At 35.3% G+C, this 14,948-nt stretch overlaps 5 protein-coding genes across 8 annotated transcripts; 4 read left to right on the forward strand and 1 right to left on the reverse strand.

Annotated features, from left to right (window-relative positions):
* The first annotated feature begins 62 nt into the window (after positions 1 to 62).
* Positions 63 to 1,764, forward strand: LOC17892340. 3 transcript variants are annotated; one of them, XM_023785451.1, is made up of 8 exons: positions 63 to 190; positions 268 to 419; positions 502 to 587; positions 767 to 871; positions 1,003 to 1,085; positions 1,160 to 1,206; positions 1,295 to 1,373; positions 1,467 to 1,764. In XM_023785451.1, the coding sequence occupies exons 1-8, from the start codon at positions 140 to 142 to the stop codon at positions 1,554 to 1,556; spliced, it is 693 nt and encodes a 230-aa protein (XP_023641219.1). In that variant the 5' UTR covers positions 63 to 139; the 3' UTR covers positions 1,557 to 1,764. The 3 variants fall into 3 exon arrangements, with proteins under 3 accessions (XP_023641219.1, XP_023641220.1, XP_006298523.1); XM_023785452.1 differs by having other exon boundaries at positions 67 to 190; positions 767 to 859; XM_006298461.2 differs by having other exon boundaries at positions 72 to 190; positions 767 to 832.
* Positions 1,765 to 1,786: 22 nt separating this feature from the next.
* On the reverse strand, positions 1,787 to 2,449 carry LOC17891970 (heavy metal-associated isoprenylated plant protein 42). Its single transcript, XM_006298473.2, has one exon. The coding sequence runs from the start codon at positions 2,447 to 2,449 to the stop codon at positions 1,805 to 1,807; it is 645 nt and encodes a 214-aa protein (XP_006298535.1). The 3' UTR covers positions 1,787 to 1,804.
* Positions 2,450 to 3,074: 625 nt separating this feature from the next.
* On the forward strand, positions 3,075 to 3,480 carry LOC17891995 (putative defensin-like protein 317). The gene is made up of 2 exons (XM_006299242.1): positions 3,075 to 3,126; positions 3,269 to 3,480. Exons 1-2 carry the CDS (start codon positions 3,075 to 3,077, stop codon positions 3,478 to 3,480), a joined length of 264 nt encoding a protein of 87 aa, XP_006299304.1.
* A 3,624-nt stretch (positions 3,481 to 7,104) lies between these two features.
* Positions 7,105 to 10,860, forward strand: LOC17892946 (serine/threonine-protein kinase WNK1). Of its 2 annotated transcripts, none has more exons than XM_023785672.1 (7): positions 7,105 to 7,260; positions 7,348 to 7,606; positions 7,701 to 7,738; positions 8,228 to 8,455; positions 8,539 to 9,004; positions 9,102 to 9,573; positions 9,851 to 10,860. In XM_023785672.1, the coding sequence occupies exons 2-7, from the start codon at positions 7,532 to 7,534 to the stop codon at positions 10,705 to 10,707; spliced, it is 2,136 nt and encodes a 711-aa protein (XP_023641440.1). In that variant the 5' UTR covers positions 7,105 to 7,260; positions 7,348 to 7,531; the 3' UTR covers positions 10,708 to 10,860. The 2 variants fall into 2 exon arrangements, with proteins under 2 accessions (XP_023641440.1, XP_023641441.1); XM_023785673.1 differs by having other exon boundaries at positions 7,106 to 7,606; positions 8,539 to 8,759; positions 8,847 to 9,004.
* A 2,572-nt stretch (positions 10,861 to 13,432) lies between these two features.
* On the forward strand, positions 13,433 to 14,837 carry LOC17891073 (40S ribosomal protein S24-1). Its single transcript, XM_006298735.2, has 5 exons — positions 13,433 to 13,587; positions 13,888 to 13,929; positions 14,051 to 14,221; positions 14,410 to 14,496; positions 14,597 to 14,837. Exons 1-5 carry the CDS (start codon positions 13,516 to 13,518, stop codon positions 14,624 to 14,626), a joined length of 402 nt encoding a protein of 133 aa, XP_006298797.1. The 5' UTR covers positions 13,433 to 13,515; the 3' UTR covers positions 14,627 to 14,837.
* Positions 14,838 to 14,948: the final 111 nt, after the last annotated feature.

The raw sequence follows: 14,948 nt of genomic DNA on the forward strand, positions 1-14,948 counted from the left end.
AAAGTTTAGGGTACATTTGTTTTTGTTTTCTAAATTCTAAGGTACAAATTCTAAATCCACAAAGATAATTTGATTAGAAATATGAGGGGGTGTTAAAAGTTGCCGGCGACGACAATTGTACTCACTCGGCTAGGTGGAAATGGCGGGAGTAGCTTGGCAGATATCTATTAGCCCGTCATCGACCTTGAGGGTGAGTCATCTATGGCGATTTGTGAATCCTTAGCTTACTTTTGTTGTGTATCAATTGTTGGATTATCGGTTATGCAGAGAAGTGTTCATCATCGGTCACGATGCTTCTCTGGTTCGCCGGAGAAGAAAGCGCCGGCTGTTTTAAAGTGGGCAGTTGGTGGAGTCACTGAATTGCTCCGGCTGTTCTCAGTCACTTCGTCTTCGTCATCCATCCCTACAAATAAGGATAGGTAATCTCAGAAGCTTTCAATTAGGGTTCCTTACTCTCCTCTGTTCGTAATGGTCACTTCATGTTTGATCTGATGGCTACAGATCAAAGTATGAGACTATTGCTCGAGATGTTGACGATGTGATGGGGGTTTTGAGATCAGATTATGGAAATGCCTATTTCGTCACAGGTATATGACTATCTGTTGTTCTTCGTCACTTCAATCTGATTGGCTTTTCTTAAGGGTTTGTGAACTTTGAATTGAAATTGTTTCTGTGATTTGCATTGATTCAACATAGCACAAGCTGAGCTCATACACTAACTGTTTAACTCTAAGCTTTTGTTGACAATTTCTGAAACTGGAAACAGGTATCTTTACTTCTGAAATTTACTCGGATGATTGCATCTTCGAGGACCCGACTATCAGCTTCCAGGGTGAGGAATTACAGTACTTAAGGATAGGTCTATCTCAATGTGATCTTCATGCTCTCTGTTTTTTTTTTTTGTGAAGCTAGTAGATTGATGTGATCAGATCAGCTATCTGATCCTGAATCTTGATGTGGGAATAAAAGTAATCTCTTTTGGGGTTTTTTTCGTATTTGCAGGTACAGAGTTGTATGAACGCAACTTGAGATTACTGGTTCCGTTCCTCGAAGATGCATCCATAGAACTGCAACATATGGAGAAGGTATAACATTTGTTAGATCCTCCTAGTCCCAGATGGTTTATAGACTCAAAGTGTATTTGTTCCCATAATTACAGAGTGAGTTGTCTGAAAGAAACTATATACTAGCGACATGGAAGCTAAGGTATTCTGATGAACTGTACATACGTATACATTGAGAAAGTGTGAGACTTGTGCGCCATCTTAATGTGTATTTCTTGAACTATATTCAGGACTTACCTGAAACTTCCTTGGAGACCATTGATATCAATAAACGGGAAAACGGTCTATGATCTGGATAGAGACTTCAAAGTAAGAAGAGACTGAAACTTTCCCCTCTTTCAATCATAAGATTATTACCGTCTTTCTGTCATATGACTGATCGAGAGACTGTTTTTGTACAAGATCGTGAGGCATGTCGAGAGCTGGAATGTCTCTGCGCTTGAAGCAGTTGGGCAGATATTCACCGTTAACTCTTTTCCCTCCAGTGGTTGAGAGTAAAAGCACTAAGATTCATCAACTTGGCCATGGTCCATATAATAATGTCTACCAATTCTTAGTACATAGTACATAAACTGATATAATAAAATACCTAGTCAAAGTCTGTAAGACTTAAATTGTAATAGAGTGAATAGGAACGTACGATGTATGAAACAAAGAAAAAGGTATTGTCACACGTAAGTAAGGAATAAGCATGTCAAAACCCTCTGCGATTTTAAAAAGGATGATTAAGGCAGCCTTGGTCACATGATAGTGCAAGGTTGAGGGTTATCATCGCTTAAATAGGTGAAAAGAGAGTCGGATGCTGGAAAACCCAAGTTCTCGTAGTAATCAAAGGGATAAGGCGCAGGGGGCTTCCTCGTCATCACCTTAGGCTCCTCGTACTTCACCATCAACCTCGGTTTTGAAGCTGGTGCTAACCATCCCGGTGGTCCCATCCTTGGCGGCAAGGTAAAGAGAGGCATCTGCATCATCGTCGGTGGTCCCGCATACCCAAAACCTCTAAAATTTTCGCCTCCTGCTGGACAAGTTTCTAGTGTATTGGTGGTGGTAGTGGTGGTGGTGGTAGAGGCGGGTGCAGAGGTTGGTTCGTCGTGGCCCTTGTTGGTGGCGTAACGTTGAAGCAATGAACGGAATCGGGTCTTAGCCTTGGTTGGATCACTCTCGTAGGCGTAAAGTTGGGGAGTTTGACCTATTTTTCCGACGGTTTTGATAAGAAGTGAAGGCTGTGCTGTGCCAGAGACGAAAACAAGACCCTTCACAGGGTCTATGGTAATGGCGTAAACTCCTTCCACTTTTCGTAGAAGCTTCTTGATCCGAGAAGGTAAATCTTCACAACACTGGAGATTCATTTTTAATATACAAATCGGAAAGTCAAAATCCTCCATGATAATATATCGCTTTCAATACTTAGAAGTTAGAAGCAACCCACTAAAGTACGTCTTCTTTTATCTCGCTACTGAATGAAACGTAAAGAAAACCAGAAGACCAATTGATCGATTTTATCTCTCAATAATCTCTCTATCTTATTAGTCTGGAGTTATTGTGTCATGTCCGTGATTGTATTCATTACTAAGTCTTATGACAGATTTCATTTTTGATTCGATTGTGGGAGAAAATATATATTTTTTCTTATTGTAGGTATCATATGTAATCTAGTTTTCCCTTAAAGTCAACGATTGATTTCCATATTTTGGGAGAAATATATTTTCTGATATATTATTCGAGACTCCGATATCATATAGAAATGGTAAATTGACTTGCCAGATTTGCCAAATCAACTTTGGAAATAAATCATAATAGCAAATAAATGGTCAAAAGAATTTAATCCTTTTTTTTTTTTTGGTAACTCATGGTCAACCGGTTATTGTTAGAACCGACCGTACATTAGATCATGTGTGATAACTTGATAATATATAAGTCATTGTTGTGTTTCTCACTTCAATATTCAACATCAACAGTAAAAAAAATAATCTACGACAGAGAAAAAAACAACATACAAAAGAAAAAACAATGAAGAGATTTTTGGTCGCGTTTCTTCTTGTGCTCGTCTTCTTCTGTGCCGGTAAAATGAATCAATCCTTTCGTTATTATACACGTATAGTGGACAGAACTAGCTAGTGCATGTTTGATTGATGATGTTACTAACTTGCTAAGTTACGTACGTTGTTTTGTTTTGGATTAAAAATTGGAAATTAAAATAACAGAGATGAGAAAAGGGGATGGAGGGAAGATACCAGTAGTACCAGTGCCAACGGGGAAATGGTGTGGATACGCATTACCGATGAAACCATGCAACGACGACGTCTGCGCTAAACGGTGTATTGCGGATAACACGCATGGCTGGCTCATGGCTACCGGCATGTGCACTTCTATCCCTAGCTTAAAGGATTGTTACTGTGTCCATCAGTGTCCTTGATGTTTCTTTTTTCCACATCCATCATCCACCCCACGATGTTCTTTTTTTGTTCTTTTTCGTTTTGTTCCTAATCTAAAATATGAAATACTGTAAACATTCATTACCCGAGAATGACACATAGAACAAAAGAGAATTCGAATCACCCACAAAAAGAAAAAGCATGCAATTTTACACGGTACGGGCTCAAATTTGTACTGGGCTTACAAGGCCCAATTTATTCGGACAAACCAAACCGTCGTCCGAAGCCGAGCCGAACAAATAAAACGTAAATCGATCACGTTTTGGGTTTAATCTAGTTATTACATATTTACATACTTATGTGGCTTTATTTATAGTTTTGTAGCAATGGGTTGTTTTCTTTACCATTGAGTGACGACTCAGTGCTTGCTTTAATGCTTTCTCAGTTTATCATAAATATATAAATTCATGTAATTTAGAAAGATTATTAAATGACACTGAAATAGACAAATAGTATTAATTTTGAATTTTGATCCCAGGTGCTTGCTTCTAGATGTCCTATTAGTTATTTTATTCACTTGAGACTTGACCATTTTAGATTTGACATTTTTTTTTTTTATATATACCTGAAGTTTTTTCTTACGTTTTTTTTTGTTTTTTTATTGTTTGTATAGAGGGGAAAAACAACTCAAAATGGTAGAAGAACAAAGAAATCCAATAAACAAAATATCCGTAACCAATAAATAAACAAAGAAAAAAAAAAATACTCAATAGTAATAGTGTAGTATGATTATTACTATTAATCAGAATATTTGTTTCGGTAATAATGGAATTGATGTGTTATTATATCAATTCATATCGCGCGCCACCTATCGTACTAATTATGTCCTCCAAGCATATCCTATCAAATATCAATAATACTAATCACAGCACTAATTAGTTATATTATAATTTTGTCAGCTAATCTTTTACACTATTCAGACAGATGTAGTTGGATCCATCATTATTTAAGTGACAACGACGCAAATATTGTCAGTTTCTTAACAAACACACACACACAAAAAAAAGAGAAGAAATTAAAAAGCTAATTTTGTTTTAGTAGACTAGAAGTAGTAAATTAATTGAGGTTAGGTGTTGTGATTGCTTTTGGGATTTACCTTACTCGATATATTTTTCCGTACGGGCAACCACGGAATCACCAGGCAGCAAAAGTATAGTCAAACAATTCAATAATTATTATCTACTTGTAATTGTTAATTAGTGTATTTTTATACCTAACGAAATGAAAGAAGAAAATTTGATCATATAAAATCAAAAAAAAAGAAAAAAGGTTTATATATGATAAAAGTTAAAAATGGTGTGAGGAAAAGGCCAAATGGATAAGATTTGTGGTTGGTCTGATATATTCGTTATCACAACCAAGTCTTTTATATTTTTTGCTTTTCTAATTTCTTTTCTTCTCATTTAAAAGGCTATGAGGGCAACATTATTGGTGGGATATTAGAGGTTAAGATCCCCGGTTTTTGCAAAGGAAAGATCTTATATAAAATCTTTACTTTGCAAAAACTGGGGGATCTTATCCTCTAAAATCCCATTGATAATGTTGGTCTGGTGATCGTGCATGTCTTTGTATTCACCCACATGCACATGTGTGTTCTTCTTCTGAATATTAATTTGGCCCCATCATATCTTTTCATTTCACGAAAATTATCTATATTTTTTATACTGTCACCTTTTTGCTGTGTGTTCGTAATAATTCCTAGTTAGTTCAGAAATAGTATATATTTTTGTTTTAAAATCGAGTAAAGTCATATAGCACATGATTACTATTCACTTGTACTATATATATATGATTTGTAAAATGGCTGAACTGTCGAGTAAATTGAAATGATGTATGGTCAAGATAACACGTACGAGCAACTTAAAAACACGTGGCCAAACTAACCTTTGTTGCCTCCCATTGGAACATCCAGTCGACATGCTAATGTATGGTCTCGCTGTCGTCTCTAACCCATCTTTAGGTTTTTCATATTAATTTTGAGTGTTTCATATTTAATTTCCATGAGCTTTCCTCTCTAAGTATTGGTTTAACATAAGTTAGTTATTTGTAACCAGAAAAAAAAAAAAGAAGAAACTTTAGTTGGTTATATAGCATTGTTAGTTTTGATGGGAGAAGTGGACTAGTCGTTAAGAATGTACGTATAAGTTGCATGTTGCATAGCTTAGGTTACAGCGCTATTGTAATGGAGACTTTTTATATATTATTGAAGTAATGAATTTTAGTTTATTATATATGTATGTCTAACCATATATGTATAAGTTTTGGTCGAAGTTAATTTTTACGTACGCATGTATGTTAGTAATTTAAGAAACGTGGTAACAGTACGTGCGATGCGATGAACAAAAAATTATAATAAACTTATATTTCTCCTTTATACGGTGGTCTAGTTATTGTATTGTTGATCATACAATAGATTCATAATTGAGATTAGTCAAGAAAAACAATAACTAAATAATTTTTTAAAAAAATCATGTGAAATAAGTGAATATATACCTAAAATAAAAATACAGATGGAACATGAGTTTAATTTATTTATATATTCTCAATTAATTTTAAAATAAAAAAGGTACAAAACTCACCACAAAAAGCATGTCAGCAAAATTCGGTTTGATAAATCTAAGATATGGTCAAAATCGTAGTGCATTTAGGATACCATTCCCCACCAATGAACGTAACCATACATGATACAACAATGATGATGATGATGATGAATTTCAAAAATACTAAAATAACGATTAGTGTTGAAATGGTGACATTAACATATAACCATTTTGAAATGGTGACGTATAACCATTTTGCATATACAATTCGCAGACCGCACAAATGGAATAAACACGTTTTGGGAAAGAAGACGAGCATCCCCCAACACTACTCCGAGTCCGAGATACGTACATGAGCAACGTTCTCTTTTCTTTACATAGCTGAGACCATATCACATCCATAGATGCCAACCTTAGTTTTGTTTATTGTCGTTTTGATGAAATTCATTATTTTTGGTAGGTTAAAACTTTAAAACCTTTTTTTTTTGTATAGAAAATAATTCCGTCGGCTGATGGATTAATTACTGTGCTCTAACCAAAATACAAGGTAAAGCAACAGTACCAAATTTTGTTCTCTCACAGTGTCACATGTGAATGATTATTTAAAATTAGTTAAATCATACATTTTCAAGTATTCCCATACCAAGCAATCAATGTATCATTTAACAATTCTATTATTAAATATTCCACCGAACAATAGTACTAGTTAATTCCACAGATTAATTTCCAATAAACCAATCTAATTCTTTTGTATTTTTATGTTAATCAGCTTAGTTCAAAAAATGTTTCATAAAGTAGTAACCATAATTCCTAATATTAATTTAACAATTACACACACAAAAGAACAAGAAAAAACACTATTTAGTTACCGTATAAAAGTATATATAATCCGTAGATATTTTTAAGAGTTATATAAAAGAATTGGCTAAAAATAAAAAATAAAGAGTTGATATTTCTTTAATCATTTTTTTTTTAACACTCCTTTTGGACCACCGTTCCCTCAAGAAACGCACACCGTCTTTGTCTTCTCTCACGAGGTGCTTGTACTCCTCCCCCTCCTGTAATAATAATAACCAACCCTCCCAAAAAAAAAAAAAAGAAGTTCCATTGAACTATTGAAGAAAAAGCTTTGGCTTCTCTGTCTTCTAACTTTCTAAGCTCAAAGCCTCAAATCCTCATCCTTCTCTCGTATCGCTCTCTCTGTAGAGTATTTAATATAATGTAATAATGAGCGTAAATACATATACTCTTCTTTATCTTACATGAAGTGAGAGTTTTCATATCTTTCTGTTCAACTCCTTTTGTCAGGAGAAACTTAAAGATGATTATGAAGAAATTGCTATAAGAAGAAACCTAAACCCACCCATTTATTAAAAAAAGAGAGAAGTTCTTTTTATTTGGTAGATCCATTATATATTTATTCTTATTTTCCTATTGAGATTTCTTTTTTTTGGTTCCTACTAATTGAGAGAGAGAAAGAGAGAGAGAGATAATGAACTATCTGAGTTATCTTGAACCAGATTACTCTGAGTTTGTTGAAGTTGATCCTACTGGAAGATATGGAAGAGTAAGGTTTTCCTATCCAATCAATCTTCTCTTGATCAAATCTCCAATTTATTTTGTGTTTGATCTTTTTATTGACTTCATTCTTGTGTTTGCAGTACAATGAAGTTCTGGGTAAAGGAGCTTCAAAGACTGTGTAAGAATCAAATCTCTCACTACTTCTCTTCTTTTCAACTAATGTTTTCTCTCCAAATTTTCAACCTTGGATCCGGTGATGATTCAACTCTAATATGTTGTTATTTCTTCATAAAGTTTGAGACTTTTTGTCTCCCCAATCAAAACCCATTTGTGATCCATCATAAGAAAATCTAGGATTTTTCCTTTCAATTTTGTGAGATTTTTTTGTGTGTGTGGGTGTTTGATGATTCATGATTGAATCTTAATGAGTCCTTTAAAAGAGGGAAAGAAAAAGGTTGAGCTTTTTTTTTGTTTTCTGCCTACTTGAATCACTTCTGGTTTGGTTAATTCATTTCCCCACAACAGAAATTTCCTACAACAACGACTTTGCTTTTTTTTGGATCTCTTTATTGCTTTGACTTCAACCCAATTCAGATTCTGCAAAACGAATACCTTCTTTGGCCATTCACAAACATCAAACCTTTTCTTTGTTTTGATTTGTTTGTAGTTACAGAGCATTTGATGAATATGAAGGGATAGAAGTAGCATGGAACCAAGTGAAGCTTTACGATTTCCTACAGAGCCCTGAGGATCTTGAGAGGCTTTACTGTGAGATTCATCTCCTCAAGACTCTCAAACACAAGAACATTATGAAATTCTACACCTCCTGGGTGGATACCGCCAATCGAAACATCAATTTTGTTACTGAATTGTTCACTTCTGGCACCTTGAGACAGTAAGATTCTCTTCCAAAGAAACTGTGTTCTCTTTGCTATTAGTTTATACATTGGCTCTTACATGATTATGGATGGATTTCAGGTATAGACTCAGGCATAAGAGAGTTAACATAAGAGCAATGAAGCATTGGTGTAGACAGATCTTGAGAGGCTTGCATTACCTTCACAGCCATGATCCTCCTGTGATCCACAGGGATCTCAAATGTGACAACATATTTGTTAATGGGAATCAAGGAGAGGTCAAGATTGGAGATCTTGGCCTCGCTGCCATTTTAAGAAAGTCCCATGCTGCTCACTGCGTTGGTATATATGCAAATCCAGATCAAATCCAGTATGCTTTTCTGCTGAGTTTCTTTGTTTCTGATTGTGGAAAGTTTAACCTTTTGTTAGGGACTCCTGAGTTCATGGCACCTGAAGTTTACGAAGAAGCGTATAACGAATTGGTTGATATATACTCCTTCGGTATGTGCATTTTGGAGATGGTTACGTTTGATTACCCTTACAGCGAATGTACTCACCCTGCTCAGATCTACAAGAAAGTTATGTCGGTGAGACTCTCCGATTACTAAACACACAAAGATAAAAAAGCTTCATCTCTTTCTGTTTTGAATGGTTGTGATTTTTGAGCTAAAATTTCGGTTTCAGGGCAAGAAACCGGATGCATTATACAAGGTGAAAGACCCGGAAGTTAAATGTTTTATCGAGAAATGCTTGGCCACCGTATCGCTGAGAGTCTCTGCTCGCGAGTTACTGGATGACCCTTTTCTTCGAATAGACGATGGTGAATTTGATCTGAGATCAGTTGATATGGATGATTCGGCCGGGCCACTTGTTAGGCAGCCGCATCATCTTCCTGACTACTACAATTATCCATCAAATAGTAGCTCTTTGAATCGTCAGTACTCAAATGGTTATAATAGCCCCAACGAGTATCAGAACGGATGGGCGTATAATCCAGCTGAGACAGAAGAAACTCATGGAATCGAGCTCTTTGAGTGTCGTAACGATGATGATCAAGAAGAAGACAAGAGATCTGGTAATGTTGATATAACCATCAAAGGGAAGAGAAGAGATGATGGTGGCTTATTCTTGCGTCTTAGGATTGCCGACAAAGAAGGTAATATATTTTCCTTACTATATTACACTTGTCCTTTCTTTGTTTCATAACCTATGAACAAGAGTGTGAAAAAATGTGATTTTCGAAGTTCCAAAGTCTATAAATCGAGGGATCTCAGTTAAAGTATTAAAGATCAGATCTTATTGGTCCTAGAGTATAAACTTTGGTTAAAGCGTACAAAAGATTGGATCTTTTAAGTTTCCCTGTGAGAGTTCCTCGGTTTCTGGTCATAAAGGACTCTAACATTCTTAATTTGTCGATGGAACATTTGTTGCAGGACGTGTCCGAAACATTTACTTCCCATTTGACATCGAGACAGACACGGCACTGAGCGTTGCAACTGAGATGGTAGCGGAACTAGATATGGATGATCACGGAGTCACAAAAATCGCCAATATGATTGACGGTGAGATATCTTCTCTTGTGCCCAGTTGGAGACCGGGCCCTGAATTCGAAGAATGTCTTGCGGCAGCAGCAGCAGCAGCAAACGCGAACATTTGCAACAACTGTGTATCGAACCGCACCTCAATGGGCTCGGTGATGGATTTCTTGAGGACCAATCCTGGTGCGAATGTGATACAGTGTTGCAGGAATGGGTGCGGTGAGACTCATGGGCGGTTTGAAGAGATCACGATCAGAGAAACCGAGGTGCGTCTTAGAGAGCTCTGGAAGCTGCAGCAACAGCAGGAAAGCCGTGAGCTAAGCTCAATAGATTCAGGCCAAAACCACTCTGAAGAAGAAGAGGAAGAAGAGGTATACGAAAACCCCGAAAACGTGTATTCATGCGAGGCAGGTAACGCAATAAACCACATATCGGGTTCTGGATCGTTCTCGTTCATACCATCTAAATACTGCGATGAGGTATACGAGAAAACCGAAAGTCAGGTCCAACAAGAGTTGAGATGGCTTAAAGCCAAATGCCAAATTGAACTCAGAGATATTCAAGATGAGCAGTTAAAAACCCGGTGGCCAGAACCCGGAGAAGAGGCAGAGATCTCTCCGAAAGACTTGTTTGTGGGTTCGGTTTCAGGGTTGGAAGGAGATAAGGTGAAGGAAAAGATGTATGGAGGAAGACTGGTACCAAAGTGTCTAAAAAGGGCAACTTCACTTCCTGTTGATCCCATTGATTCTTGATTACTTTGTGTTTCTTCATGTATACATATATTGTTTGCTATTATTATAAGTCTTTTACAGTGTAACCGTAACAACAACAACAACACACAAAGTATACATACTTAAGAGATCCACTTCAAATTCTTTTGGGGTTATTTAATACCCTTCGATCTAGTCGAGAATCTACAGTGGTATATGAAAACTTCAAGATGTAATAAGATAATTAATTTACTTGTACATCTGTTTTTTTTTTTTTTTCGTCCAAGGTGCCATTAAATGGTTGTGGGAGATACGAATTGATGAGCTACAAACAATAATGAAAGCAAATTATTGAGCTATGACAAGTAGGCAAATCAGTTCTGGTAAATACAGTATATAACTCTAAGACAGTAAAATTACTCTGCAAAAAGCACATTAACAACTTCAAACAAATAAATAAATAAATAAAAACCAAGAAATCAAATAATTTCATGTCTACAATTTTCTTAATAAATTTTTGGATAATGTAAAATGAAATTAAAGGAGAACAAAAAAAAGGCAGAAGAGTCAATAATAAATAAGTGTAAACCCCACAAGTAGCACAACGCCATGTTCCATTGCCGACCGATCCACTAGAAATTTGGGTTCATCCACATGCACATGCATTTGTATTCATTTCACTTATTTTTTTCCTCAATTTTTGAAAATTTATTTTGTATATATATAACATGGTTGGTTTGTCGTTACTGTATGAATGATTATTATAGAAATTGGTTGGACCTTTTCAATCAGACTTTTAATGTTTTTTTTTTGTCAATACCTACACTAGAATTTGATTCTCCATATTAAAAACTAGATAATATTTTCTCAAGCTTTATGACAAAACATTATCAACCCATTTTTGTATATACAACAATCAGTCACAAAAATGGAAAATTAAAAAATATCACTAGCTAGCAATATCAAAAAAAAAAAATTACAGTCACGTGTGACTTTGCTGCAGTAATTGTTGTATATATATATATATATATATTCTTCTATAAATAAACTCCAAAGCTCTCAGATCCAGATATATATTTAGGAGATCTAGTCATTTAGATGGGTTAAATGATCAATTGTACGGTGAACACTGACACTGTACGTGGTTGTGTTTGGCCCAGCTTGTGGATATTATTTAAGTATCTGGGTAAATAAAATACGCGGTTTCAGGCTTTCAGGTTTCGTATGACTTCCCATACATATATAGTCACAGAAGAACAACCAACAACAAACCAATTTTTTTCAGATAAAGCTGATGAGATAACACTTACTACGATAAAGATATCAAATTAGCAATATCTTTCTTTGTAGTTTTATTTATATATATATATATATATATATATATATAAACCCAACAGTTAGGAAAAAACGAAAAAAGGTAAACTAGTGAATCCAATGTGAATATTTATAATAATGGTTTAAAGAATTGAAAATGATGTGCAATTAAGTTAAAAACTCGAAAATAATTTATGTTATACGCGTCAAGAAAATTCAATGGAACTAAAACGAATATAAAAGGTAATGTGATGAAATGGTAGGTAGGGACATACATATATATGAAGAATTTGACGACAAATAAGTAATAATTTAGATGTCTTAAAAGCAAAATCCTCTTTTTTTTTTTTTTTTTTGGTTTTATATAAAAATGGTCGTAAACTGTACTGAAGTGAAGATATGCATGTGGGCAATTGAATGTACAGATGAAAGGGTACGTACTCTTTTCGTACCCAACTTACTATACGATCCACACCACTTCAGTGCCAACCATTCTTCTCGTATCTTCCTCCATTCATTTTCTTGTCGGTCCTTCATCTTTTTTTTTCTTTCTATTTCCCTCTTTTAATTAAATTAAGGTTCCATTATTATTTATTTATTTTTTTTTATAATGCAAGAGCTAGGAGGGTCATCACCCAGTCCACCAACAACAAATAATGAAGTATATGTGGTGTTTTTTCTTTTAGTTAGTTTGTCCTCATATGTTATATATTGTTGATCTTAAGTTTTTATGTGAAATCGTGTACAACCTTTAAATGATCTTCTGCCGTGGAATCCAACTATCCAGCTCATTTGGACACACTCGTCTCTCTGTATGTGTGTGTGTGTGTGTGTGTGTGGCTAGCAAATCAACAAATTGATTTGTTATATAGTTTCTTCTGATCTTATCTATCCCAAAACTTTTTCAAAATCTGTCTTTGCAATTATTCGAAAGTCAAGTAATTAATTAACACCGTTGACAAACACCAAAATGATATAATTTCGTTGTACTTTTAGAACAAACAAAGTAACAAATCTATATCGTTAAGATAAATGAGTCTATTAGCCAAATTTACATTTTCTTTTGCAGTTTTTATGTAACGGAACCCAATTAAACATAAGTTTACATCCCGAATTCTCTAACTCAAAACAGCAAAAACCTTAAATATTGAACTCAATCAAACATAACATCAGTTTGTACTGTTGTACACAGTTATATAGTTAAAATTTATAACAAGCCCACAGTGGCGAATAAAATATATCAGGCTGACAAAGAAAATGGTACAGGCTATAAAATTATAGGCCCACTGGGCTCCAGTTTACTTGCTACCTGTAAATGTTTATCAACTAAGCCTGAAAACTCGGAAAGGATATATTTAATAAGCCCAATTAACAAGTTAGGCCCATAAAATGAGAACACAAAAAGAAACCCTAAGAACCTCGCGACTATATAAAAAGCTCCGATTTGCTCTGCGCGTCTCTTTCTTTTACCCGAGCGGACGAACACTGAAAGCTTTGCTGAGATCTTCTCACTTGATCCTTTGAGAAATCGCAACAATGTCGGAAAAGGCCGTCACCATCCGAACCAGGAAGTTCATGACCAACAGGCTTCTCGCCAGGAAGCAGTTCGTGAGTTCCATTTTTATTTAACTCTTTGTTCTATTTCTCTCTGAGCATCACTTCCGTTCTTATGCGTTTGGTTTTTACCGGTGGCCACATACAATTCGATCCGAAGGGAATTGTTTGTTTCTTCATGATGTTTAGAATTTATTGGGTTTGACGTTTTAGGTCAGGTTTTCAGATTTCTAACCTAACCTAGCATAGGAAGCCTTGTAACTCATGTGGTTTATGTTCATTTTGCATAATCACATAGTTCCATTATAGATTCTGGATGAATTAACTAAGAATATTGTGGATTTGTGGATGTAGGTTATTGATGTTCTCCACCCCGGAAGAGCCAATGTTTCTAAGGTGTGCTCTTTTATCTCATTTTTCTTATTACTTACATCTATTTTGAATTCTATCTATTAGATTAGATATAGGCTGTGAGAGGTTCTAACTGGCTATACTTTGGTTTTAATTTTACATAAAGGCTGAGCTGAAGGAGAAGCTAGCAAGGATGTACGAGGTCAAGGACCCAAATGCTATCTTTGTTTTCAAATTCAGAACCCACTTTGGAGGTGGTAAATCATCCGGCTTTGGTTTGATCTATGACACTGTTGAGAGTGCCAAGAAATTCGAACCCAAATACAGACTTATCAGGGTAAATGGTCTTGCACTCTTTGTTTTCATAGTATAGTATTAAAAAATATGTTTCTCTTGCTATTCTATTGATTACTATCAGTACCCTGATCATTTGAGTTTGTCTGAGGATATGTTTTGTGCTTTATCGTATTACACTTGTGTTTTCTTGATTATTATACTAAAAATGCTTGCTTGTGTAATTGGCAGAATGGACTTGACACCAAGATTGAGAAATCAAGGAAACAAATTAAGGAAAGGAAGAACAGGTCTAAGAAAATCCGTGGTGTCAAGAAGGTAAGCCTTGCTAGTTTTTAACTGTTTACTCACTCGCAATCCTCCGTATTTTTTTTATTTTGTCTGAAGCCTTAAGAATCATTTTGTTCAATGTCTGCAGACAAAGGCCGGTGATCCCAAGAAGAAGTGAGATCATCAAGACAGGATCTTTATCTTGTGGGTTCTGCACAATCACCATTTTATGTTATTTTGTCTGCTGTTAGATGGTTTCTCCAACTAGACATTTTCACTGAAATCTCAGATTTTCGTTTATTCTGTTGCCGTCTTTGTTTTTGAGTTTAGTGAAACATATGATCTAAGGTTTTGTTCAATACATCTATTTAAACCTTTCTCGGCTGTGAGGGCTTTTTTGCTTGCCTAGTAATCTTCTAACTTGATCAAAATCAAGAAGATAAATATTCAATGGACAAAAATTGTATCTACTTATCATTTGCTGAACACGAAGAGTAGAA

Source organism: Capsella rubella, unplaced genomic scaffold (assembly GCF_000375325.1).
Source record: "Capsella rubella cultivar Monte Gargano unplaced genomic scaffold, Caprub1_0 scaffold_3, whole genome shotgun sequence".
In the NCBI taxonomy this organism is placed as follows: Eukaryota; Viridiplantae; Streptophyta; class Magnoliopsida; order Brassicales; family Brassicaceae; genus Capsella; species Capsella rubella.

What these genes read in the sequence shown, in the direction of transcription:
- LOC17892340 (XM_023785451.1), top strand. Translation starts at nt 140, where the DNA reads ATGGCGGGAGTAGCTTGGCAGATATCTATTAGCCCGTCATCGACCTTG. An exon ending in AACTGCAACATATGGAGAAG is followed by an intron (nt 1,086 to 1,159) that starts GTATAACATTTG and finishes CCATAATTACAG; the next exon opens with AGTGAGTTGTCTGAAAGAAA. An exon ending in ATCTGGATAGAGACTTCAAA is followed by an intron (nt 1,374 to 1,466) that starts GTAAGAAGAGAC and finishes TTTTTGTACAAG; the next exon opens with ATCGTGAGGCATGTCGAGAG.
- LOC17891970 (XM_006298473.2), bottom strand. Translation starts at nt 2,449, where the DNA reads ATGGAGGATTTTGACTTTCCGATTTGTATATTAAAAATGAATCTCCAG.
- LOC17891073 (XM_006298735.2), top strand. Translation starts at nt 13,516, where the DNA reads ATGTCGGAAAAGGCCGTCACCATCCGAACCAGGAAGTTCATGACCAAC. An exon ending in GAAGAGCCAATGTTTCTAAG is followed by an intron (nt 13,930 to 14,050) that starts GTGTGCTCTTTT and finishes TTTTACATAAAG; the next exon opens with GCTGAGCTGAAGGAGAAGCT. An exon ending in AAATCCGTGGTGTCAAGAAG is followed by an intron (nt 14,497 to 14,596) that starts GTAAGCCTTGCT and finishes CAATGTCTGCAG; the next exon opens with ACAAAGGCCGGTGATCCCAA.
- LOC17891995 (XM_006299242.1), top strand. Translation starts at nt 3,075, where the DNA reads ATGAAGAGATTTTTGGTCGCGTTTCTTCTTGTGCTCGTCTTCTTCTGT. An exon ending in GCTCGTCTTCTTCTGTGCCG is followed by an intron (nt 3,127 to 3,268) that starts GTAAAATGAATC and finishes TTAAAATAACAG; the next exon opens with AGATGAGAAAAGGGGATGGA.
- LOC17892946 (XM_023785672.1), top strand. Translation starts at nt 7,532, where the DNA reads ATGAACTATCTGAGTTATCTTGAACCAGATTACTCTGAGTTTGTTGAA. An exon ending in TCTACAAGAAAGTTATGTCG is followed by an intron (nt 9,005 to 9,101) that starts GTGAGACTCTCC and finishes TTTCGGTTTCAG; the next exon opens with GGCAAGAAACCGGATGCATT. An exon ending in TAGGATTGCCGACAAAGAAG is followed by an intron (nt 9,574 to 9,850) that starts GTAATATATTTT and finishes CATTTGTTGCAG; the next exon opens with GACGTGTCCGAAACATTTAC.